The sequence below is a fragment of the Jaculus jaculus genome, chromosome 9, assembly GCF_020740685.1.
Source record: "Jaculus jaculus isolate mJacJac1 chromosome 9, mJacJac1.mat.Y.cur, whole genome shotgun sequence".
Taxonomy (NCBI): Eukaryota; Metazoa; Chordata; class Mammalia; order Rodentia; family Dipodidae; genus Jaculus; species Jaculus jaculus.
In genome coordinates, this window is record NC_059110.1 from 19,440,250 (window position 1) to 19,465,679 (window position 25,430).

General features: G+C 40.5%; 1 protein-coding gene across 3 annotated transcripts in view; it reads right to left on the minus strand.

Moving 5' to 3' along the window:
• Grm1 (glutamate metabotropic receptor 1) overlaps positions 1 to 25,430 on the minus strand; it is a 426,514-nt gene that overhangs the window by 68,800 nt on the left and 332,284 nt on the right. For all 3 annotated transcript variants that reach the window (XM_004651140.2, XM_004651143.2, XM_004651144.2), the window contains exon 5: positions 5,543 to 5,789. In XM_004651140.2, the coding sequence (XP_004651197.2) occupies positions 5,543 to 5,789 (247 nt within the window). The remainder of the gene's footprint in view (positions 1 to 5,542; positions 5,790 to 25,430) is intronic.

The following is a 25,430-nucleotide window of genomic DNA, read 5'->3' on the forward strand; positions in this document are numbered from 1 at the left end:
TTCTCCAGGACCCACTTAAGCCAGCTGCACATGGCACATGTATCTGGAGTTTGTTTGAGGTGGCTGGAAGCCCTGGCATGCCTATTTTCAATCTCTCTCTCTGCCTCAAATAAAACACTGGGAATGAGGTTGGTGATGTTGGTCCCTTAGTCATTGAAAATCGTCTTCCTCCTATAGCTCATGGGGTAGTAGCCTCCCTGCCTGGCTCCTCTCCTAGCTTTGTGAGGAGGGCGGCCTTCTCTACTGGGCCTGTGTACAGTCTCACCCTCCAGAACCAGAACATGATGCCTGGCCTTGTATTCTCTGTTTTATGACCGGAGGAAATAGATGGCAACTAACCACTGTTTTTTTCCCTGGCTCTTTTCTGCCTTCGCTCCCCTGTTTCCCTGGCTTAAATCATCCTGGAATTCTTTCCTTTTAGAACTGGCTCAGATTCATGGCTCTCAGGCCAGCACTCCAAGTGACCCAAGTAGGTTTCTGAAATCTGTTCACTGTATCTAGTTATCTAGACAAAAGGTAGCTTTATTTTCCTGATCTGTATGGGCAAATGTCTCCTGTCACCCACAGGGTAGCTCGTGGTTTCTGTATAATTCAGTTTCTGCATGTCCGCAGATGCTGTCCGCTACAGGACTACGGGGGCTCGAAGAGAAGACAAGAAATTTCCTCTTGCCTGGCAAGCGAGACTACCTGGAGCTAGAGGACAAAGCCGAACTCCTGGACCCCATCACTCACCGGCTGCTCTGGTTTTCGGCTCACAGTCACGATCCCCCTTGGTGCTGAGATATACCAGCACATCTCAGAGATACGTGAGCAGCACTGACTGCAAGATAGTGGCTCACACTTTTCCTGTGGCCAATGACACCAATCTACAACTCCAATATCTTTCCATGCTAAACTCGTTATGGCCTTAGAATCTCTGACTGTTGCTATGAATAATTTCCTTTTTGTTTCCATTAATTTGCCATTATTTGCTTTTTTTTTTTGAGATAGGGTCAAATGTATCCTAGGTTGGCTTCAAGCTCACTATAGAACCTGAGGGTGACTTTTAATTTCCGCATCCATCTGCCTCCACCTCACCAGTGAAGGGCTGACAGGTGTACATCACCACACCCGGTTATGAGGTGCTGGGGACCAAACCCATAGTAGGCACAGTGGGAAAGTGCCCTACCACATGAGCTGCATCTCTTTAGATCTTCTCAACGATTGCTCTTCTATACTACACGCCTTGGATATGTTTTCCCTATGTCACTTGCCTAAGACTTTTATTTGCACCTCCTCATTTGCTGTTTCATAAGGAAATCAGTTCACACTTCATTAGCATGTAGAAACTGAAAATTTCACAATATTTTAGTAAGAAAGCACTTTATAAAAAAAAGTTCCAAATGCTGGAGGAAAGAAAAAAAAAGGCTCCCTGTGCTGGCAAATAAGTGAGTATTGCTCTTTTTATTTTGACCTCAGGTTTCTTTCGTGGCAGGCTATACCTTATTTGAAATGTCTTCGTGCTGTAAATTACATCCTCTCAGCACCCTCTCAATGCATTCAATATGTGTTATGTGTTGGTTAATTAAAGTAATTACAAGAGGGACTGTGGGTGATTGCCACAGGAGCTGAAAACCAAGGGGGCAAAGGAGGTGATTGAAAGAGGCGCTGACCTTGGAAGGAGGCCCAGGGTACTGTGCATAATCATAATATGTCACCGAATGCAGAAGTGATAGAAGATAAAAGTGCTCACTCTTGTGTTGGATAACTTATAAATAGAATAAAGAAGGAGGAAATGTGTATTTATGGAATGTGAAAAACTGTCTAGTCCTGTGCTAAACCCTGAGCCCACTGTGTGTGTATGTTATGTGCTTTTGCAATTTTGTTGCTGGTGTGGTTTGGAATCATGAAGGAAGGTTTACCTTGCAAGTCTGGCTCTTTACTAAGCCAGTATTATAACAATGGGCTTATAGATGGGTGTGTGTCACTCTTCTGAATCCCAGGGTCTTTTTTTTCTTTTTTACTACCACTACCCAGTACTATTTCCCAAAATATATATCACTTATAGCTGTCTCCACCTCCAGGGCCTAGATCGATCATCACAGTCGCATTCCAATCAAACTCTAGCTCCTACTACCTAACTGGCAGCTTGGAAGGATTCGTTTGTGATTTTTTAATTATTGTTTTTATTTATTTATTTGAGAGTGACAGACAGAGAGAGAAAGAGGCAGATAGAGAGAGAATGGGCATGCCAGGGCCTACAGCCACTGCAAACGAACTCCAGATGCATGCGCCCCCTTGTGCATCTGGCTAACGTGGGTTCTGGGGAATCAAGCCTCGAACCCGGGTCCATAGGCTTCGAACCCGGGTCCATAGGCTTCACAGGCAAGCGCTTAACTGCTAAGTCATCTCTCCAGCCCTCGTATGTGGTTTTGATTGTTGCCAATGTCCTATCAGTTACCTCCACAGAATGGTTGGCTTTGAACAGGGAGATTCCACTTAGCCCCCACAAGGGATTCTTTAGATGCAGACTTTGAAGCTCATATGAAAAGATGGGCTGTGTGGGATTGTATTCAGGGTTACACAGTCTCATATAGTTCTTCTGCCACGACATTAAGAAAGTTGCTGGCAATTTTGCCTAATTTTAGGATGAGCTAAAAAGTAGCATGATGTGGCAAAGTGATTAATAGCCTCAAAGTCAGACGGCATTGCCTCCAACACTTGCTTGCTCTCTGTGTGCCTTGGGTGGCTTGTTTAGTGTCTCTGACACTAAGTTCTATGACCTGTCAGAGAAAGATAGCAATGCTCCTAGAGTAGTGAGGATTAAATGTTTTGCAGCTCCATTTTGACACAACATAGGCTTTCCTACAAAGTTTTAACTCAGCAAAACCACACACTGAGAGACAGCAGGGCTTATAAGATGGGCACACCATGCATCGCCAATTGTTAGGGCGTTTCCTTCCTGCTACAGGGTTCAGTTCTTCTGCCATTCTTTTTTAAAACTTTTTTTTTAATATTTATTTATTTATTTGAGAGTGGCAGACAGAGAGAAAGACAGATAGAGGGAGAGAGACAGAATGGGCACGCCAGGGCTTCCAGCCTCTGCAAAGGAACTCCAGACGCATGCGCCCCCTTGTGCATCTGGCTAACGTGGGACCTGGGGAACCGAGCCTCGAACCGGGGTCCTTAGGCTTCACAGGCAAGCGCTTAACCGCTATGCCATCTCTCCAGCCCTCTTCTGCCATTCTTATCACTATCCTATGTATGTGAATGACCACAGCTGCTTTGGACACTGCCAGCATTCTGTATGTACCAGTTATGCATGAGCTCACTGATGGTACTGCATGGAAAGTGACTTGATATATATCTCCATTTCTAACCTAGTCATTTGCAAATAAACATCATATATATATATATATATATATATATATATATATATATATATATATATATAAAATTTCAATTTTACTTTTCTATTGTTTGATTATTTGAAAACCATAGCAGACTAAATTCCATAAAGCAAATTCTGACTTGTTTCCCAGCTCCAGCTATGGGTCCTGTACCACTGAGGGGATCATTTAGCCAAATCAAGAGCAGTTGGTTCCCCACCATGGCTGTGTGCCACTATTGCACTTGTGTGTGCATCACAACCGGTTATTTGTTGCTACGTAGGTTAGACCATGAGTTGCTTGGACAGATATTGGTCATTTTCCCCAGTCACCCATGTAGCACCTTCTGGCACTAGATACACTGACTGTCTGGGGACTGCCTCTCTCCTGGCTTCCAGCCATGCCGTTCCATTTTACGTATCAGCTGCATATGGTGTCTTCAGCAATAGGGTCTTACCACTAACCTTTGGTGGGTCATCAAGTACTCTGACAGAAATATGTCATTCTTTTAGGAAACCCTGTAGGTTTCTCTGATCAAAAGCTCATTGTGGATGATAGCCCCATGCTGGTACTGGGAGTTACAGGTCAGTACCCACTAAAAAATGAGGAAAAATATAGCTAATATACAAGAGTTAGAGAGAAGAGAGAGAGAGAGAGAGAGGAAGGGAGGGAAGATGTAGAAGGTTTAGGGAAACAAGTCAGAATCATATCCAAACATAAGCCCACTCTCCAATATCAAGCTACCATCAATCATGGGCTACTAGAGGGCCTACTCCTATTAAACTCTCTATAAAAAAAAGTAAGGGTTATTTCATTTGTCCTGGTGCTAACTTACTCTCCATTGGAGAATCTGCTTCTCTTTTTCAGATAGATGCAGATCCTAAGGAGAGAGCCACCCCATCATACCTCAAAAGGGCCCTGGCTGAAACTAAGGAAAATTGGTGAAACAAGCAAGGGTGCTGTTTTCCTGATGAACTGGATACCAGCATAAGGGGGAAGGAGACCAACACAGAGAAAAATCAACTCCTACCAAATCAGAGAGCCAGAGCCTCAGAGGCCCCCAACACCTCATCACTGAAGCAGACCAAAAATGAACCCAACATGGCTCAGGGAAATTTTGTGGTAGAGGGGGCAGAAAGAATGTCAGAGACACATGTTGGGTCATGATATGCAGAGACATTTATCGTACCAATAACTGAGGGCTTACTCCACAATGCACGACCCATATACCTCAACAAGGAGAGGCCAATGGGGAGGGGGTAGGTCACGGATGAGCCTAATAATGGTACCAAACTGCCTGTATTTGCTGAATAGAAAAACTAATAATAAAAATAATAATAATAAAATAAAATTCTTTCTTTTTCCAAGAGATATTTTAGCAGAAATAAGTTAGCCTGAGACATAGGAAAGCATACATAGGAATTGGTTGCTTTGCATACTACTCTTGTATTTGTGTGTGGGTGGGCAATTGTGCCATGGCCATTATGTGGAGATCAGAGGACCACTTCAAAGTGTCTGTGTGCTACCTTCTTTGAGACTGTCTTCCCACTTCAAACAAACGTCAGATTAGCTGTCCAGACAGCTTCAGAATCTCCTAGCTCCACCTCCCACTGATATGAGCAACTTAGCAACACAGACGCATGCTCCACTTTGCAGCTGTGCTTACATGGGTGCTGAGGAACTGAAGTTGGACTAGCAGGTTCTGCAAGTAAGTGTCTTTAATCACTGAACCATCACCCCAGCCCTATTTACACGTCACTAACCAGGGGTACTATATGGCCCGTTTCACGACCAGAATGGCATGGTGATGAATCAGTGAGATGTGAGCTTGTGTAGGCAGTGCTTGACAGGGCCCTGCTGGCCGGGTCTCATGTAATGTCTTCAGTTTCTTGGGTTTTCAAGGAAGTTCCAAGCATTTTGAGGGGAGGGCCAGATGACTGGTAGAATGTTGGCTTGCAGGATGGAGGATTCTAGTTAATCATAAAGCATTTCAAAATTTCTAAGATTGTTATGAGTCTTGGCAGTTGCCATCTGACACTGGGCCTGTATTTTAACCATCTAAGTGCATTTATGTTTGGTATCCTAGAACCATGGGAGCCTAGCTGGCACCTTTCTTGCTCAGAAAGGCTCACAGGGACTTTCATCCCCATCCGGTATCGAGAAGACAGCTTTACCTTCCAGGAGCATCCCCCTTCTCATCGAACCACACCTCCTCTCCAGACACACCGATGAATGAAGACTTGATGAGGAAGTCCAGGAGTTTTCTGCCATCAATGGGCTTCATGGCATCACACAGACCCACATGCCCGGGGCAAAGGGCGTGGTGCATGTTTTGTAGCCCATGTGCCATGGCATAGATGGCATTAATGACAAATCCCATCTTACTGTCCTGGACGTAGTTTTCTTCTAAGCTTTCATTGCCTGGAACAATAAAAACAGATCACTACCAAGGTTACAAAATCATAGGACTATATGCTCAATGTTCAAAGGGCTTCCAGGGTCTGTGAGAAAGGAAAGAACAATGACTTAGGCAAAGCCGCACCCACTTGTGCAAGCACTGGGGATTTTCATCTGAAAATCACTGTTTTTTATTCCACTTTCATTTTCTTTACTCAATAATGGTTTTATTAAATATGGAGCAAATGCCATCAAGGTAAAAAAAATTGTGCATAATAAGGAAATCCTTACACCATCATGGAAATAATTCTCATTACTGTTCATGTCATAGGAACTTAGATTAAAAACTCCCCTATCTCATGGCACAAGAAAAGGATTAATTCTGTGCCTTTTATGACCATGTGCAGTAACTCAGTGCGTGCACCATCATGCCTTTCGTATTTTATGTTGGTGATTCTACTAGGTTGTATCATCTCTAGGGCCATAAAGAGCCCACTGAAGAAGGGAGTGTGAGTTTCTCCTTATACAGGGTTAGTGGTGCAGAGATATTTAAATTACATTTGCTAATTAATGAAGACTCTTGACATGCAGGTCATACTATACATGAACCTTACCTATTCCTTGTGAATCTCCAAAAGTCCTACGATAATTTCTAACCTTGTCATTGGTGAACACAAGTCCCCCAAACTGACAACCAGTTTCACAGGGACTGTATAGCATCGTGTATAAGCTTACCATTGGAAATCTAAACTCCAGATATGCCTTGATGAGAAATTTTAAAAAACAAATTTGGGTGAAAATGAAGTAAAGGTAACAAGTTTAGAAGCTAAAAGAGACTTGTGATCACACTACTGGCATAATTTACAGGTTTTGTACTTAGTTCCAGAAACTCGCAAGAGCTAAGGGCTGGCTGAGGACATGTAAGTTGAGGTTAGGGTCTCTAGACTAAGGAACAGTAAGGAATTTTGTCTTTGATGCTGTGTATGTGGTGGAAAAAGAAATTTCTGAAGTGTTCTATCTAAAAGAAAATCTATGTAGATCAAACTGAAAATGTGAAAAAGATACATGTGTATCAGCCGTAAGAGATGCCAAACAAAGATTCAATTCAAAGCCATCTTTCAGATTCATTTTATAGGTCATTGTTAATGTGGAATTTGAGAAGATAATATTTTCCAGATTGAAAGGACATTTTCCAGGAGGAAATGAGAAGGAAGAGAGACAAATGAGGCATTTTAAAACCAAACTGCACAGAATCAACACATAACATTATGTGATACTGAAAACAAAGATCCTTCTAACAAACACTACAAAGTCATTGAAATAGGGTGACATGTTCCCTGGTGTCCTCAGTAAATGTCTTAATCCAGAGGTTGTCTAGTAGATACTTCATGCATTGGCACTAGACAATTATTCTTAATTTCTAACAGATCAGTGCTTTCATGTGTGTGTGTGTGTGTATGTGTGTGTGTGTCCATATGTAGGTGAGAACACATGTGTGGGGGAGTACATGAATGTGTGTGTGTTTGTGTGTATGTGTAGAGAGGCCTGAGGTCAACAATAGATAGCTCCCTGTATAGCTCTCCACTATATTGAAAAAGGGTTTTTCTCACTAAATCCAGAGCTCACTAATTTGGCTAGTCTTGCCAGCCTGCAAGACTTAGAGATTGCTTGTATCTGTCTCTCCAGCACTGAAATTACTTATTTGTTTGTTTGTTTGTTTTTTGAAATAGGTCTTTCTCTAGCCCAGGTTGACCTGGAATTCACTATGCAGTCTCTGAGTGGCCTGGAACTCACAGTGATCCTTTTAAATCTGCCTCCCAAGTGCACGGATTAAAGGTGTGCACCATGCCTGGCCTGTGCTGAGATTATAAGCACAAGTCACCATGCCTGGCCTTTGTGTGAATTCTGGGGATCCAAACACAGGTGCTCACACTTGCTCGATGACTGAGTCATCTCCTCAGGCCCAGTATGTTCATTATGATCCTTATCCAGGGTGACCATAATACTTATCAAAACTGGGTCACTCCTCCATGTGAAAGTGAGTGCTAATAGTAATTGTTCCAGAACACTGGTAAAAACAAAGCAAAATGAATAAACAGCCTCCTGTCCCCAAAGCCACATCCCCTGTAACTGTAACTATATGTTGATGACATTATGAGTAGGACTTATGTATACATCCAGGTATATATAAATACATTTTTGTATACATATAAATAGTCACTGGTACATTTTATTAGCCTTAATTAATCCTACATTAGTTTTAATGAAAAATATATAGTGATAATAGTTACCTTTTTTGAACACTAGCCATACATAACCCTTAATAACTAAAACTTAATGCACACCACTATCCTACTAAATAGATATTAATATATTTTTCAGGTAAGAAAAAAGCATGATATATTTTGGATCCGAATGTTCTTTCTATGGTACCTGCAGTGACCACACAGTTTAGATACAGGGAACTACAGTGGAGGTGCTGCTACTTTATTGGTTGCAGAAACACAGCATCTTGCTGAATACCAGTGTCTGTGCCAAGCTTGGTATGAGGCTTCTCCCTAGGATCATTCCAGATGTACCTAGCTGACGAAAATCCCTGACATTCAATCTATCAACAGCCTACTATAAGGAGAAATTGATCAAGGGACCCAGACACATGTTTCCAAGGTATATTTTCAAGGCACTATTTCCTCTTCCAAAACAAACAGCTTGTGTGCTTATATCTGTTGGAAGTAGACATATGCACCTCCCTACCCTGCAAGTCCACAGGCTTTGCACATGAAAGGGGCAGCTGCCATCAGAAAGAATTGTCTCTCCAGCTACTAACCCTGTTTCAGACATCTTGGCTCCAGTCTAATGAGCTATATTATTTGAGACACAGAGTTGGGAAATCACCTGGCCTTTATAGAAATATTTTATTTTCATAGCAATTGTCCCAGATAATGTTGCAAGTGTCTATCATCTTACAAATATATAGTATTACATCAGTTATAAATAAGTAACATAAATATAAATGTAGTGTTTACATTTGTGTTCATGCATACATAGAGCATATACACATATATGTGTACATGCACATATCTATTACAGGTTTACCTGCCACTTAAGAGCCCCATATTTTTATGATTGGTAACTAAAAAATTGGAAACTAATAACATGGCAACCTTGTAGGAAGATGAAAACAATTTGATTCCCTGGGATTTAGTGCCTTTTCATAATACTCCTCTGAGATTTATTTGTGAAAAGGGGATTTTGTAATTCATTTCTGTGGTGCATTAACTATTACAGACCACTAGGGTGTCATTAAACCATTACCTAACATACTGAGCAGAAGCAAATAATTGATGTTGACTGTGTTTATTTACCTTCAAAAGAATACCTGTCTGACTGCTTCACAGAAGACTGAGAAAATAGCTACCTCAGCTCTAAATGAGTACTTTTGTTCTTATTGTGAAAGATCAACAAAGGCTATAAATCGCTCCAAGTTAGCAGCACACAGAGCATCGATGGAGGTAGAAATCGGTTGCGTGCTCTCAAAAAGCAGGATGCTCCGGGTAGCTTGGAGTACGATCAACAATTTCCCCTGTTGCCATTTAGGATCGCTATTCAGCAAAGTGAATTCTGGACTAAGTTCCTGGCCAGCTGGGACTCAGAGGCAGCTGTGCCATTCTCCATAAGCAATCAGTTTCCCACAGGCCTTGGTTATCAGTTACTTTTCTCACTGCTACAAGATACCCGACGAAAGATCTTCAGGAGGAAAGTTACGTTTCACGGGCATGCATACAGTCCATCATGGTGGGGCAGGCAGGGTGGTGGTGGTATAAAACATCTATTCACAATCCATCTGCAGTCAGTACGTGGACACCCATGAAAGCTGGTGTTCAGCTATCTCTCTCCTTTTTGTTCATTCCAGGACCCCAGCCTATGGAATGCTTCCACCCACATTTAGGGAAAGTCTTCCCAACAGCATTAACCTAATCTAAAATCTCCCTCAAAGGGATGCCCAGAGAGGTTTCCACTGAGAATAGCAATCACACCATGGAACAAGAGGTTTTGAATTCCTGGGACCTCAGGTTCCTGATCTCAATATAACACAAGCAAGTTAATGACCTTCTCGAAGTTCTCTTTTTCCTTTAAGGTACTAAATGTTGTTCCTCTACTTCCAGTTTGTTGATCCTGGTCACTGGCAGAGGTGTTTACATGAATTATCTTTTTCAAACCTTACGCTATGCAAGACAAGTTTTTGTGGCCATTTCACAAGCAAGAAGACTAAAGCACAAAGACATCAAGTAGCTGTTCTTGGGTTCAGATGCCCTCCTCGTCATCTCCTGCTTCTTTCTGAAGATTCTCATTGGAGAACACTTTTGTTGTCTGCTTTTACCTAAAGTCTAGTGACTTGCCTCATGGGTAGAGTAAGGAAAGCAGGTGCAATAGACTCAGTCCAGTGTCTCTCTTTTGTTTGGAACCAGGCACTTCACCCAGATATTCTGATTACTTCTCTGGCCTCTGGAAATTGTGGGCTGTGTTTGTCCAGCTGCACTAGAATGGGTAGGTTCTCCTCCCTAATTCTGGCATCAAGTATTCAAAGTCCTTTTGTGGGCATATGTCTAAAACGAGTATTTGTTTAGTTTTGGTGTTGTTTTTTTTTTTTCAGTTTTCCTTAACAATTTTTTAGTCTGTGTGCATGGGTAGGTATAGATGTATGTAGCCCGCATGCCCAAGTGAGGAAGTCACAGAAGAAAATCAAGTGTCCTATTACTCTTTCACATCATTTCCTTGAGATGAAGTATCTCTCACTGAGCATGAAATTGTTCCCACTCTCTGTGGTCAGACAGAGCAGTGACCCCAGTGACTCTCCTATCTTTGCCCCTCACAGGGCTGGGATTCCAGGCGTGTGTAGCCATGCCTGGCTTTTCATTGCCATGTCGGGAATCAAACACAGGCCTTTTCATCTCCTCATGCTGTTATTACTGTTGAGTCATCTCCCAGTCTCAATTTTAAGTTTTAAAAATGTTTAGTCCTATGTCGTAGCTCCCAACCTGTATTCTGACCATTCAGGAGACAGAAGAGGTAGGACTGCTGTGAGTTGAAAGCCAGAATAGTGAGTTTTTAGCCAGTCTGGGCTAAAGAATGAAAACTTTTCACAAACATTTTTTTTTTTTTTGAGATTTAACTCACCTGTAATAAATTGCAAAAGTCTTCATAGTACCGGTCAGTAAGTTTTCACATATATGCATGCATATGTAACTGTCTTAGTGTAATGTATCCAAAAGATATACAGGTATTTTAGCTTCTTCGTTTGTTCAACCCAAGTTTCATAGCTTTGATGATACAGATCCTAGGCATTTTTTTTAAATATTTGCAGAGCGCTTAATTTTTAAAAATATTTAAAAATATTGTTTCTTGATAGTATGAAAAATACTATTAGCCAGATGTGGTGCACGCCTTTAATCCCAGCACTTAGGAGGTAGAGGTAGAAGAATTGCCATGAGTTCAAGGCCACCCTGAGACTACATAGTTAATTCCAGGTCAACCTGGACCAGAGTGAGACCTTACCTCGAAAAACCAAAAAACCAATAAACCAACAAGCAAAAAATACATTGATATTTTTATGCTAGCCTGTATCTTGAAATTTTGCTCAACTTTACTCACTTAATGTACCTTTTTGTCATAAATTCTCTGGCCTTGAACTCATGACCTTTCTTCCTTCACTTGTCAAGTGCTGAGATTATAGACATATGCCTGGATAAACTTACTGGTCAAATAAAAAATTATACATTCTATTGCATATTATGCACACAGTAACATTTCTTATAAAACTGATGGTTAATCTCTAGATATTGGTTTTCAAGTCTACTTATTTGACTGAAATTCAGGAAGGAAGTCCATTCGTTGTCTCACTAAAATCCCAACATAGTGAAGGGGCCAGAGCTAGCAGGGGCCATGGTGATATCTGTGTTCCAGCATTCCCTGCCCAGCAGCACTATGTGTGGATATAGCTACTCTGTCCAGCAACTGGCGAGTCCCCCTATAAGCAGCATCCATAATAAAATAAACAGTTTAATATTCATTTGTTCTGCATTTAGAAAATAGCATTGATCTAGTTTGAATGTTCAGAGTTGAAAAGTATAAAAGGTTGAAATAGTAATGTTGCATTAAAGAACTTTGTTGACTTCTATATTTTCTATTTTGTTAATATATCCCCACTACTAAGCATTTAGGGTCTTGTGGTACTAAATTTTCAAATCCACATAATGGGAATAATTTAAAGCTAATTAAACAAAAGCAAGCATTCCATCTCCTTAAAAATAGGGGAAAATTCTAGGAAACACTGATAAACATGATTTTCCATAGAGAAAAATATTCTTCCAATGGTGTGGCATTTATATCTCTCTATTGTTTCATTTTATCTGACAGCATTATATATTCAGTACATAGTATGATACAATGTCATTCAGATTGAAATGGAAATGGCTGTAATTATTTTATATGTTAACAAATCAAGCACAGAAAATGAAATTCAGATCTCTTTAAATTGTGTAAGTATTTGATTTATTAAAGGAAGATTAATCAGTTTTTTTTTGTTTTTTTTTTTTGCCATGACTTCCAAGGACCACAATGCCCTCAGTTTTGCTTGAAGGCCTAGGTAATGAAATTTTCTGCAGACTTTTTTTGGGGGGAGAATTTATCATAGCAATGAGAACAATCTCAGCTTGCTTATATTCAAGTCTAGATCTGTGAGGTTTTGTTTCCTCTAACATTACATTTTACATGTTCCCTACAGGGTTCTCTCTGCTCATATTACAAAAAAAATACGAGACCACTCAATTGTTTTCTATTCAGTGTATTAAAATGTAAATCAACTGCTACGTGGGATGAAAAAGAAGAAAGGAAGGATCGTTTAATCAAGCCAATGTTATTATCACTGTTATTGTTAGTTGGATTTCTACTGCTTAATTCCATCTGGTCTTCACATATGTGAACAATGCAGACAATTTTTTTTTTTCTGAGTACATCACCGTAATCAATTGTTGAGAGAGAAATCCCCCCAGTTATATTGCACATGAACAATAGGCCCCTTGCAAATTGATGATAATATATGGTAAGCTCCCATTCCTTGACAATTCAATTGCTTTTATCTAATTCATATTTCCAAAAATTATGGTGTACATGAAAAACAAATAAAGACAATTACTGGTGTGTTTAAGTGTACTGAGGACCAGCTTGTAACACTCAGCGGAACTGTGTGGGGTTCTTTATTTCCCAGAAGAAAGAAAACAGGGCACCGTGCCTCTGCTTTTATTACTGATGGGCACAGACCAGGGTCATGGAGTTATAACCACACCCCCTGGAGTAATAATCTTTGCAGGTCTGCAGTATGCACTTGGCAGGTGATTGTAGAGATGGAGAATATTCCAGGGAGCTGGCAGCTTTAGCTGAGTGTGGGAAGTTTGACTGTTGTTAAAATTCATCAGAAACCAGCTCCCTTCTAAGCAACCTGCTGAGTCACAGTCATTTTCAAGCCTAATCCTCTTGGTCTCCTCCCTGTACCAAGGAGTCAGGTTTGTGTGGGTAGCGACATCTCCACTTATTTATAGGCAATAGCAAGGATGCTTTATTTTATGTATATAAAGGAGTCCCTGGCTTAATGCCACCATTGTCCTCTTTAAAGTTTTCATCAATTGTTTGTTCTTTTTGAGTATCTGTACTTGAAATAAATGCTGCAGTGACATAGACCAAGCTCGTAACAGAGATGATTTCTCAGAGATCCAAAAGTGTTGGTAAAACTTCTACATAGCCCTCATTATTTAGGGTCTAGAAAAACATCTTTAACAACCAATATAGGGTTATGTTTATTATAAAAACAAAACCATAAGTTTTATATGACATTAGCATTATATCCAGTTTTGACTGACTTTTGATTAATACAATTTAGCATTTATAAGTTGACAAAATGCTATATGTAAAAATATACTTTGGGAAACATTAAAGAGATATAAGCTTGCCACTATCTAGAGAGACTTTGAGGCTTAAATATAGGGCACATGGTTTATTAAATGAGTGTATAATCTGGAAATTAAGATATTCTATATCATTTTATTTCAGATGCATTCATCTAGGACACTAATAGTTGATATGTTACACATATACTTTATATGGATTTATCAGCTCAGATATTATTTGCCACCATATCATAATTGTGGGTATTTCTTAAATGTCATGCTGCCATTCATGTGGTGTCTCCCTAAATAGCACCTCTTGAACAAATGAAATTTGGAATTCCTAAGGGCCTACCAAGAACTCATGGCTAGTGAGACATTTGTCAATATCTGTCACAGAAATTAAAAGTAACTTCTAAGATCAATGTCGTCAGGAGCACATAGGCAAAGAGCTCCTTAGCAGGAACTATCAAGAAAACAAATTCAAGGTCTAGACTTCATGCAAATCTGTTTGGATATGTCAACCACTCAGCTCAGGCTGTGAGGAGAATATTTACAGAAACAAGAAAGCCAAATATAATTCTATAATAAGAAGGATCACCTTGGGAGTCACGGGGCTGATCAAAGTCTGTTAAAAATACACTCAGGAAGGAATGTAAGCATTCTTCCCTAGATGCAGTTATTTCTCATGGGTATGGTGTTAATGAACTAGAAAAAGTGGCTCACATGTATAACAAGGCTAAGCAAATAAGTCAATGGCAGATGGTATAAGGAAATTTTATCACTGGTAGAATGAGAGGTTGCAGATAAGTAATAACCCATGTAATACGAGCATAGACTTGGGAACTGAATATGAATGAGTATGACTTTAACACTAAATCATTGAATTTGTACAGACGGGTTTACATGTAAGTTGACACACAACCACTTTTCTTTTTTTAGTTCTGTCCACTGAAGCAACAAACCCCCAAAGCCACAAACACACCTGGTGCCTAGATCTTGGTTTTTAATATCATTTTAATAAACAAACAGAAAAACTGCTTGGAGGGTCTTTGGAGGTAATAACCAATCATGAGCCCTGGGAGTGCAACATCTGCTCTTGTCTGGCTAAAGGCACATATTATGCTCACCAAACTGACTTGTAAGCACTTTACTTAATGTTCATGCCCATATATTAATGCAACTCTCACTTGTGATTAGAGAAGCTTCTCCTTGCAGATGGTGGTGACAAGTGGGATGACCAAAAAGGAACTATAGTGCTGAGAAGATGTGACAGAGGAATGTTCAGCACTGAAACATCTCTATCACACCTTCCAAGGCTCAGGGTCCATTGCAGAAGAGGCGGCAGAAAGAATGTAAGAGCCGAAGGAAGGATAGGACTGCTTACAATGTTTTTATTTTATATATATATTTTTAAGGTAGAGTCTTGCTCTAGCCTAGGCTGACCTGTAATTCACTATTTAGCCTCAGGCTGGCCTAAATCTCACGGTGGGTGATCTTCCTACTTCAGCCTCTGGAATGCTGGGATTATAGGCATGAGCCATCATGCCTGGATAAATTGTGAATAAAGTCACTGTAGTAAAAATTTGCTGAAAAACATGTCCTGGCAACGTGGCATGCATATTTACCCCATCTACCTTTGGGATCATTTTAGAAAGGAGAATCAGAGGAAAGCTGTTTATCAAGACATTTCAATATTGATCAAACGTGACAGCTTTTACTAGGATGGGGTCAATAGAAAGGCCATTAAGAGCATTTCTCTAAGAGCATACTTGGCGTTGACTTTCGAGCTTTACCCTCAAAAGCTTACAGAATGATAAAGTAAAGGAAGTGAGGATTTCCTTTTGCCTCATCTATTACTGAGTGACAGCCATCCAACACACCTGCATCCATGTTCAGGAACTGCAGTGGCACACAAAATCCCTTGGACTTTTTTTCCAGCTCTATTTGTCCAAGAGGAAAGACCTGTTTTGTGTGCCAACAGATCGTGTGATTTAATAGTGAGTTTCTATTGCCCTGGCTGCTTGCAGTTTAATCCTTCCTGATGCCAATAACAGATGCCGAGAATAGCTTGGAATACAAAGGGGAAAAGGTATTCTGGAGCCTTTGTTTTGATACCAGACGTCCCCCACAATACTTCCCATAATCCTAGTGGCCATTGCAAAGCCCCCATCACAGGGTCAGAGTTGATGCCACCTGCCTTGGAAAACACACATGGTGTGTCTTCACAGTTGTAAGAGCTATTCAGACAAACATCTTTGATGTAATCTCAATTCTTCTCCTAGTGAAGGATTGACGGCTCAGGAATTGGATGATGATCTAATTGAGCTTAAGTATTATTGATGGTGAGTACAGTACATTTAATAACATTCAAATGAAACCTGATAGGATGATTATAAGCTATCACTTGAGATTATTGAATAGAAATTGTAATAATAATAACTGAAGTGTCTACTTAATGTATTAGTCAAATTAGAAGCTCTTTATGTCTGTAATAATAAAATAGGAGCAATATAAAATGGGAAAAAGAAAGAAGGAAATTTAGGCAATTATTTCATCCTAAGCAGTACGTAAGAATGCTCCTCAAATCCCTTAATGGTAAATCTTAAATGTTCTATTTCAAGCTTGCTGGCTGGGTGTGGTTAGGAGAAAACTATCCAAGGCTCATACATGTTGAGTTCTTGGATGGAATGAAGATATCAGTGTGTGGAATAATGGGATGTCTAATGGTTTCTAAAATAAAATTAAAATGAGAATGCCAGCTAATGTATTAAGTTATTCACAGAAAAATAATCATTTAATACTGCGATGATTATATTGTCAGTTTGAAAACTGCTCAGGCGGTCATCCATGAAGCACACTGCACCTGTCTGGCTCAATGCTGTCTGAATACAACACAGTGAAGTAATGTAGGTCCAGTTCCAACAAAAACAGCCAGTCACTGTGAAATCCCAGGGAGGTTTCTGGAGGAGGTGAGACCTGAGACTATTAATAAGCAAAGGCAACATACAGAATGAAGAAAGGAGAAAGACCAGGAAGCTACTCAGAAGCAGCTCACAGATATGCTACATGGAGAGGAAACAGAAGTGAAACAGGGAGGCCCCGAGTGTTACGAACAGGGTTAGTAAAGATAACCATAGTTAACTCTTACATTCTTCCCTCCCTGCCCCTGCTCTCCCACAAAATTCCCTGCACCATGGTGGGCGTGTTTTAAGTACCACTGCTGAGCTCTCAGCAGCTTCTGGCTTTCTGCTTTGGTGCGTTTTGAGTATTCTCAGTGTCTGTCTCCATCAGCCTAGCACACGTTGTCAGGCTCGCTGTGGAAGCAGCCCTCTTGCTCATCTCGCTAACTATGTATTGGCTTCAGCCAGTCAGAGGGCTTGAGACTGAAACAAGAGGTGGAAGTGACTTCTTACCATCATCAACACAGAAAGCTCAGGCTATTTCCTTAACACAATCGCCTGTTCTCAGCCCTTGCCTCCTAGACGGCATCCAACCCACTGTGACTGTCCTAGATATGCATAAACTCATGAATCTTCCTGTGAATCTTAGATACCCACCATGTTCCCTGGTAGATAGATGAACCAGGGAGATGAAACTCACATTCTCCTGTTCGCAGGGCTTGTTACCAAACTAAATTCAGAATTCCAACAGGATAGGTTAATTAGCTTGCTCATTGCAAGGTCCTTGACCAAAGAAACCTAGCTGGAGAGATTACTTCGTGGTTTAAGGCACTTGCCTGCGAAGCCTAAGAGCCCATGTTCTACTCTCTAGATCCCACATAAGCCAGACACACATGCCCACTAGGGGGCATAAGCATCTGGAGTTCAATTGCAGTGGCTGAGGCCCTGATGTGCCAATTCTATTTCCCTCCCCTCACTCCTCTCTCTCTCTCTCTCAAATAAAAATAAATAAATAAATAAAAACCCTAGGAAGTGAAAAGTTTATTTGGACTCAGAAATGAAGAGGATAGTCAGCCATGGGTGGGAAGGGATGGGGCTGAGAGTGGCTCTAGCTGTGGTAGCAGCATCACGAATTAGCTGGTCATGTTGCATCAACGGTCAGGAAGTAGAGGGAAATAAATGCCGAGGTTCTACTTAATTTCTCCTTTTTATTTGGTATAGGGCCCCAGCCATGGGATGGTACCATGCACATTCAGGGTGGGTCTTCCCTTCTCAGGCATATCTCTCTGGAAGCATCCTCACAGATATTCCCAGAGCTGTGCTTCATAGGCAATTCTAAACCTGATCATATTAACAATGAAGATCAACCTCCATAGCCACATGAGCATATTATTAGGCTAACTTCTTTCCTACACATAAGTACTTTCAATCTTAACCAATCTTTGCTATGCCTACCCAATCCCCTGACATAGAAACCTTCAGCTTTAGATTAGAGCATCATTCCAAAAACTATTCTCAACACAGCCCAATCTAGTGGGTGCATTATCTTGAAAGACCTGACCCAATATTTTCCCTGTTGAAGATTAGAAACATAGAATGTTATTATGTTTCTTGATTGTACACAAATATTTATATCATTACACACCTGATCATTTCTTTGGTTCAACAGACCTCCACAGTGAAGCTGCTCAATTGAGATGTTTACTGCAGCACAGTGCACACTGATAGCATTCCACTAACTCATATAGTACCATTGTTTTTTATTTATTTATCTGAGAGAGAGGAAGGAGAGAGGAAGAGGCAGATAAAGAGAATGAGGGAGAGAATGGGCACACCAAGGGCTCTAACCATTGCAAAGGACTCCAGATGCATGTACCACCATGTGCTTCTGGCTTACATGGGTACTGGGGAATCAAACCTGGGTCTTTAGACTTTACAGGCAAGTGCCTTAACCACTACGCCACCTCTCCAGCCTATAGTACCATTCTTACTACTATCAGGTACACAACTGAATGCTCATTTTTCCACATCCTGACCACTACAAGACAGCATTGTTTGATACCATCTAAGCCAATCTGATGAGCAGAAAATCATTGACTTTGTTTAGTTTTTAAGAAGAATAAACTATTTCATTTCTTGGAATATGTATATAGTTGACATGTTATTTTTAAATTAGTAATAATATTTATTATAGTGATATGGTAAATAGGTATAATTTCATTTTTCTTTTGTGGATTTTGTTGTAAACAAACATAAAGAGATGCCTGATGTACCAAGCACATCATTGTGCTATATCTTTAGGACAGGAATTTCTTGGCAGAGAAGTAGCTATTTGAATTCCTGTCATGGCACACAGATTTCAAGTTCCATGAGAAGGCCAAGTTGTGTGTAGACAGCAATCCCAGGGACCAGTAAGCTGGTTTATCATGTTTGTCCCTCACATTCCATATTTAGCTTAGCATTTTATTTACTTTGTCCAAGTAAGACTTTAGCTGTATCTTTCCCAAGTGAAGTCATTTTACTGAAGTTCCATTATTAGTCTGCCAAATATGTGAGAACACTTTATGATCTCTTATAACTGTTAATCTTTTTTCTTTCTTAATTAAAGGAGGGGAAGCAGTAGGAGCCAGCAGGCATAGAGAAGTAAAAGTATTCCTAACATCACATGGCCGTGTGGACAAAACCTGAGCATAGGCGAGACTGGGAAAGGCAGGACCTGGTTGTCCAGGTTTTGAAACACAAGTCTGCCTAATTGAGATGCGGAAACATGGGCCTAGGGAGCACTGACTTGCTGCCATCATGCACACCAGCAGAAGGTGTCATTCTCAGAGAATGCAAAGATTGTGATTTCTTTGATGATATGCGCCCCACAAGCCCTTCCTGGAACTAGGGAGAAACAAGAAATAATGAAGTGTTAGGGATATGGCTCAGCGGAAAAAACATGCTTGCCACAGAAGTATGAGAACCTGAGGTCAGATCCTGAGAACCCATGTTAGAGCCAGGCACTATGACGGGCCTCAGTAATCTTAGTACACTTACAGTGAGAAGGGGTGTAAAGACAGGGGAATTTCCAAGAAGATCGGAGGACAGCTAGCCTGGTGAATGCAGAAGTGAACAGCAAAGACAGCCAGAGGCATTACCTCAAAACAGGCAGAAGGCAAGAAATGATGATTAAAGGGAGACTCTGACTTCCACAAGCAGGGTACTATGCACCCATACTCATGTAAATGAACATACAGCACACACAGACACAGACATAGACACACACAGATGCACACACACAGGCACACAGACACACACAGAGGGGGAGGGAGAGTCATACAGAACCCCAGAAGCTGGTAGAAACCCAGAAGCTGGTGATAACCAGAATGAGCATCCTTTCTATGGGCTGATTCTGGAACATGATTTCACTGTCCAGAAAAGAAATATTAGGGCTAGAGGGATGGCTTAGTGGTTAAGGCACTTGCCTACAAATCCAAAGGACCCAGGTTTGATTCCCCAGGACCCATGTAAGCCAGATGCACAAATGTGGTGCATGCATTTGGAGTTCATTAGCAGTGCTGGAGGCTTGGGGAGTTGCATGCACTCTCTCTTTCTCTCCCTCTGCTTCTATCTCTCTCTCAAATAAATTAAAATAAATAAACACTAACAACAAGCTGTGAAGAAAGTGAGGCACCATTAAGTTACTAGAAACGATCTCATATGCAGAAAATTTACTGAGTCATGTATCGGAACTGGGTTTGGTATGACGTGATATCTTAGGATCAAAACATGGATTTACCACTTTTAAGGAAAGGGTCAAAACAACACAAGGCTAGAAGGCACAATGATGATTGCTCTTTTCTAAATATATTTTTAAATTTTTTTGAGACAGAGAGAAAAAAGAAAGAGATAAAGAAAGAGAAAGAGAGAAAGAAAGAGTTACAGAGAGTGAGGGAGAGAGAGAGAGAGAGAGAGAGAGAGAGAGAGAGCGAGAGAGAGAGAAAGAAAGAAAGAAAGAAAGAAAGAAAGAAAGAAAGAAAGAAAGAAAGAAAGAAAGGGACATATATAAAGAGATAGAATGGGTGCACCAGGGCATCTAGCCACTGCAAATGAACTCCAAACACATGCACCACCATGTACATCTGGCTTACGTAGGTACTGGGGAATCAGACCTAGGTACTTAGGCTTCTCAGGCAAGTGCCTTAACAACTAAGCCATGTCTTCAGCACTGCAATTGCTCTTGAGTGTTAACATATAGCAGATATGACTAGAGTTCTAGTTCTAGTCCCATCAACTTTACCAGCCACATGCTTGCTGAGGATTGCTGATGACCAAAAATTGCTGCTACTTCCTGTCCTCCAGAACAGAACATCAGCCCCGTGAATTGATACCGATGTTTCTCTCCACCTGAGGCACTACTTAACTTATTACCTAATTTTATTCTGTTTCCTTCCCTCTTTCTTGGAAGCATACTTCAATTAATCAGGAATCCTGCATGCAGCTCTGTTTTGGGGGAGCCTGACCTAAGATAGAGTGGATGGCTTGAAATCTAGTAAGAGTACCATAATTCATAAGCCTGAGACTTTTAACACTTGTTCTCAGCTTTCTTTCTTCATATTAGAATTGATTGAGAGGCATTTTTTTTTCTCAATTACTTTCAGCACTAGCCTGTTTGAATGCATCTGTTAAAATTCAGGTTCCTGGGTATCTGGGAGTCTTGTGCACTTTAAAGATCAAGAGTCGTGTTTCAGGAATTAAAAGACTCTTTTGATGGAAAGTAGGAAGACTTTATTGATGGGAACCAAGTGGGTGGGCAAAGGAGAAAAGAGGGGGACAGAGGCTAGGATTGACAGCTGATGCAGAAATTGAGGTTGAATGCATACCTAGCAAAATGGGATGCAAAGGAAAGGCATCTAATGAATTGAACTTTCCTAGGGAGAAATTCATAGCACAAAGACACTAACTAGAGAATTATGTGGCTTTTGTTACTTTGTGCCATTTCACTGACTCTGGGCATAGTAAAGTTTTCCACTTAACAACTTGTATGCCTGTTATTGGAGACAGAAAAACAATGTGCTAGGTGCTTTAAACCAAACGGAAGAAAGAACATTACATAAACACAAGTTATAACACCATTAGCACCTTCCTGGCTGTGTTTCAAACCCACAGCCAAGTTTTGAAGTCTTCCAATATTCATGAAGTTATAATGAAGTTCAAGAGGCTGCAGATTTCATTTGCAAGATGTCAGTCAACTAAAAGGATTTCTCATTTCATAGCTAAATTATTCCTAACTGAAGGAAGATAGCATCTATAAGATTTCTACAACCACAGAGTCATACTTGTTTTAACAGTGAGACTGCACAATTGACAATTTTTTTCTCATTAAATTTTGAGCTGGATTTCAAAATGAAAAGGTCTTTCAAATGAAGAGAAATTATTTCTATGGGAATTCATGCAAGGATATGGTCTGCCCATATATCACCAGAACTGTGGAATAGTCCTGAGCTGAGAGAAAATGAGATTGGGAAGAAAAAAGCCTAAAGCTATGGTGATTTATTAGCAGGAAACATGGGATTGAGACATACCAATAATAGCATGTGAAGATGAAGATGATGTCCTTGGATATTTCTATCTTACATAAACCCTCTGATGGAGTACAACTGCTTTACTTGCATTATTCCTTATTTGGAAAGATAATCTTATGAGATATATATAAAGAACTAAAGAGATGTCTCAGTGGTTATGGGTATTTTTTTCTCAAAGTCCGATACCCAGGTTCAGTTACCAGGTACACATGTAAAGCCAGATGCAAAAGTAATTCGTGCAATTGAAGTTTGTTTGCAGTGGCACGGGGCCTTGGTTCATGGATTCTCACTACTCTCCACTCCTCACTCCCTTCTTGCCAATAATATTTTTTTTATAAAAAAGAGCCATAGGGCTGGAGAGATGGCTTACTGGTTAAGGTGCTTTCCTGCAAAGCCTAAGGACCTGTATTCAACAATCCAGATCCCACATAAGCCAGACACAGAAAGGTGATGCAAGCAAAAGGTCACTCATGCCCATTAGGTGGTGCAAGTGTCTTGAGTTCGATTTCAGTGGCTGAGACCCTGGTGCATCAATTTTCTTTCTCTCTCTCTCTAAAATAAAAATAAATAAAGAAGAAAAGAAAAAGAATGACATATAGAGAAAGTATTTTCATTTTGGCTTTAGCTAACCCATATTGACCATTGCAATTGTAAGTCAGTAACAAATTCTGGCTTTGTTTTTCCACAAACATCATTGAGGAAAGTAGAATCTGCTTCATGGATGCTGTATGGCACCAGTTACCTGGTGTTTGTGTTGTATGTTCATAGATACAATAGTAAGTCTTTCTTGGTCCAGATTCTTCATCTTTAAAAATGAGAAAGAATAAGGAAAGACTCTAACATTTCTAGTTTGGATAACATATTCAAATCATTTTGTCAAAGGCTGTCCATCAATTGGGAATAAGGCCACTTAGGACCCTATACATTTCACTGAGATCTTAGGGGTTAGTAAATATGACCCAAGGGCCCTTCCTTTCTTCAGTCCTTACAACAGGGCCTATAATTAAGGTCAGGAGTAATTGCTTTCCATCTTTTGTCCACTGTTCATTTCCTAATACAAATCCTAATTAGCAGCACAGTGTCCAAGGTTAAAGGGAAGAAAGGAAGATCAGCCCAAAGAATAAGGATTGAACAGTAACCGTGTGCATTACTTTCCCTCAATTTGTCTTTCTAGATTTAACAGAAATTAATACTGGACAAAAAGCAGACTCAGAAACTTCACTCAAGCTGAGCATTAAAAAAAAAAAAAATCTTATCATGGATAACTAAAGAATTGACCTCCTCCAGATTTTGCTTTTGCATTTGGCCTTGGGAAGTTCCCTCACTTCTCAGGAATCATGCACCCACATGAGGAAGGACTAATCCTTTTGTATATCCGAAGCTATTGGAACTACGTCTTGTCAAAGAAGCAGAGGATCTCCTACAGCACAATTACAATTCTATCAGATGACAGCAGACCCATCAGCATCTGTGTTTCCTGATGTTAACATTGCCTAACATTAGTTCCAGGTGATACAGTTAAATCCGTTATAATTCTTTCCCTGACACTGTCACATGCAGACAAACATTTAAGTCTAATGAAGTACAATGATCAACTTCATAAAACCCATTTTCAATTTGGTAATAAAAATGTAAAGATCCTACAACTGAACAAGCAGGGTTGCTGATATTAGGACAGAATCCAGACAAACAAACACATGTCAAAACAAATCAATTAATGTCATTTAAGTGCCACTAACAACCCTCTGAGAGGTCACATTGCAGACATGTCAGCTGACAGGAGCTGCCAAGTCCATCTCTTTGAAATAAAAAATGTGTCTTGTAGGTGGATAGTATATTCTGAAAATGGGAAAAGAGTAAATAAATAGCTGTCAATTTTTGTAGTACAAAGATGGAGCTGGGGGGTATGGCTTACTGGTTAAAGGTACTTGTTTGCAGAATGATGTTCTATACCAACAGATATCTACATCCAGATCTTGAGCAACTTGAGTTTCACGTTACTTGTCAAAAGATCTTTACGGGGCTGGAGAGATGGCTCAGCAGTTGCCTGCAAAGCCCAACAACCTGGGTTTGATTCCCCAGGATCCACATAAAGCCTGATGCACAAAGTAGCACATGTATCTGAAGTTCGTTTGCAGTGGCTGGAGGCCCTGGTGTGCCCATTCTCATTCTCCATCTCTCTTTCTCTTTCACTCTCTCTCCTTTCTGCCTCTCTATGCCTGCAAGTGTATAAACAAAAAAACTGCTTGATTAGTTTCATTTAATTATTTACAGATATACTTAGGGATAGGTTTCTAACATTGAGAGATTTCTCTAGTGGATTCAGATCAGCCTGATCTAAACTTCAGGAGCCAACAAAATCAGAAAGGTTTCTCTGCCTACGCCCAGGGGAGCATGGCCAAAGAGAATGTTAAGAGATGTAGAACGCAAGAGGGACCGACCCATTGTTTCAGAAAAAAATATGAAAAATACGTGGGAAAACTATAGGGTCAAATCCCTGGGATAAGAACTGGCTGACCAGGCAGCAGGAACAGAATTCAGCTAATGACCTTCATGAGCTCAGGACAGATTCCTCCCCAGAGCCTTATAAGATGCTGAACAAGCCCCAGCAGAGCAGCGCTGTGCGGAGACTGGCGACCCACAGTGTTACATAACCAGCGGTGCCTGCGGAGCCGCTAACTCTGCCATCATGTGTTTAGGCCGTGGTGGAAAATGAAGACAGCTCTCACGGCTGGATCCGCCTGGTGCACAAGCCCTTGGCCAACTCCAGAAAGGAAGAGAGGATAGTCTGAAGACACCTGTGATTCATACTTCATGAGGCCGACCATCACAAAGCGCCATGATGCTCTCAGGGAACTCCCCACCAATGTTTAAGAAATAAGGGAAAATGCTCAGATCTCTCAATGGATAATTTGGTAGTCTGCCGTCTCCATTCCAGCCCTGTGATGGTTTTTGACTTCCACAATACCCTTTGCTACCACATACTGCAAGCCCTTTTTTTTTCTTTTTTTCAGCCAGCCAGCTGACCTGAAGGACATCATGCAAGGACATTTTTTCACCAGATTTCAGTTTTTTATAAGTTCAGAGTCATCTTCAAAAATAAACATGCTGGAGGCTAGAAAAAAATTTTATTTAAAAAGAAAAGAAAACAGGATAAAACTGGCATCTATTTGTACTCTGTTACCTTGACTTCAAAGCATATGAAAAGGGTATAAAGACCCTCATTTTACAGTTAAAAAAAATGACTGCTTTAGT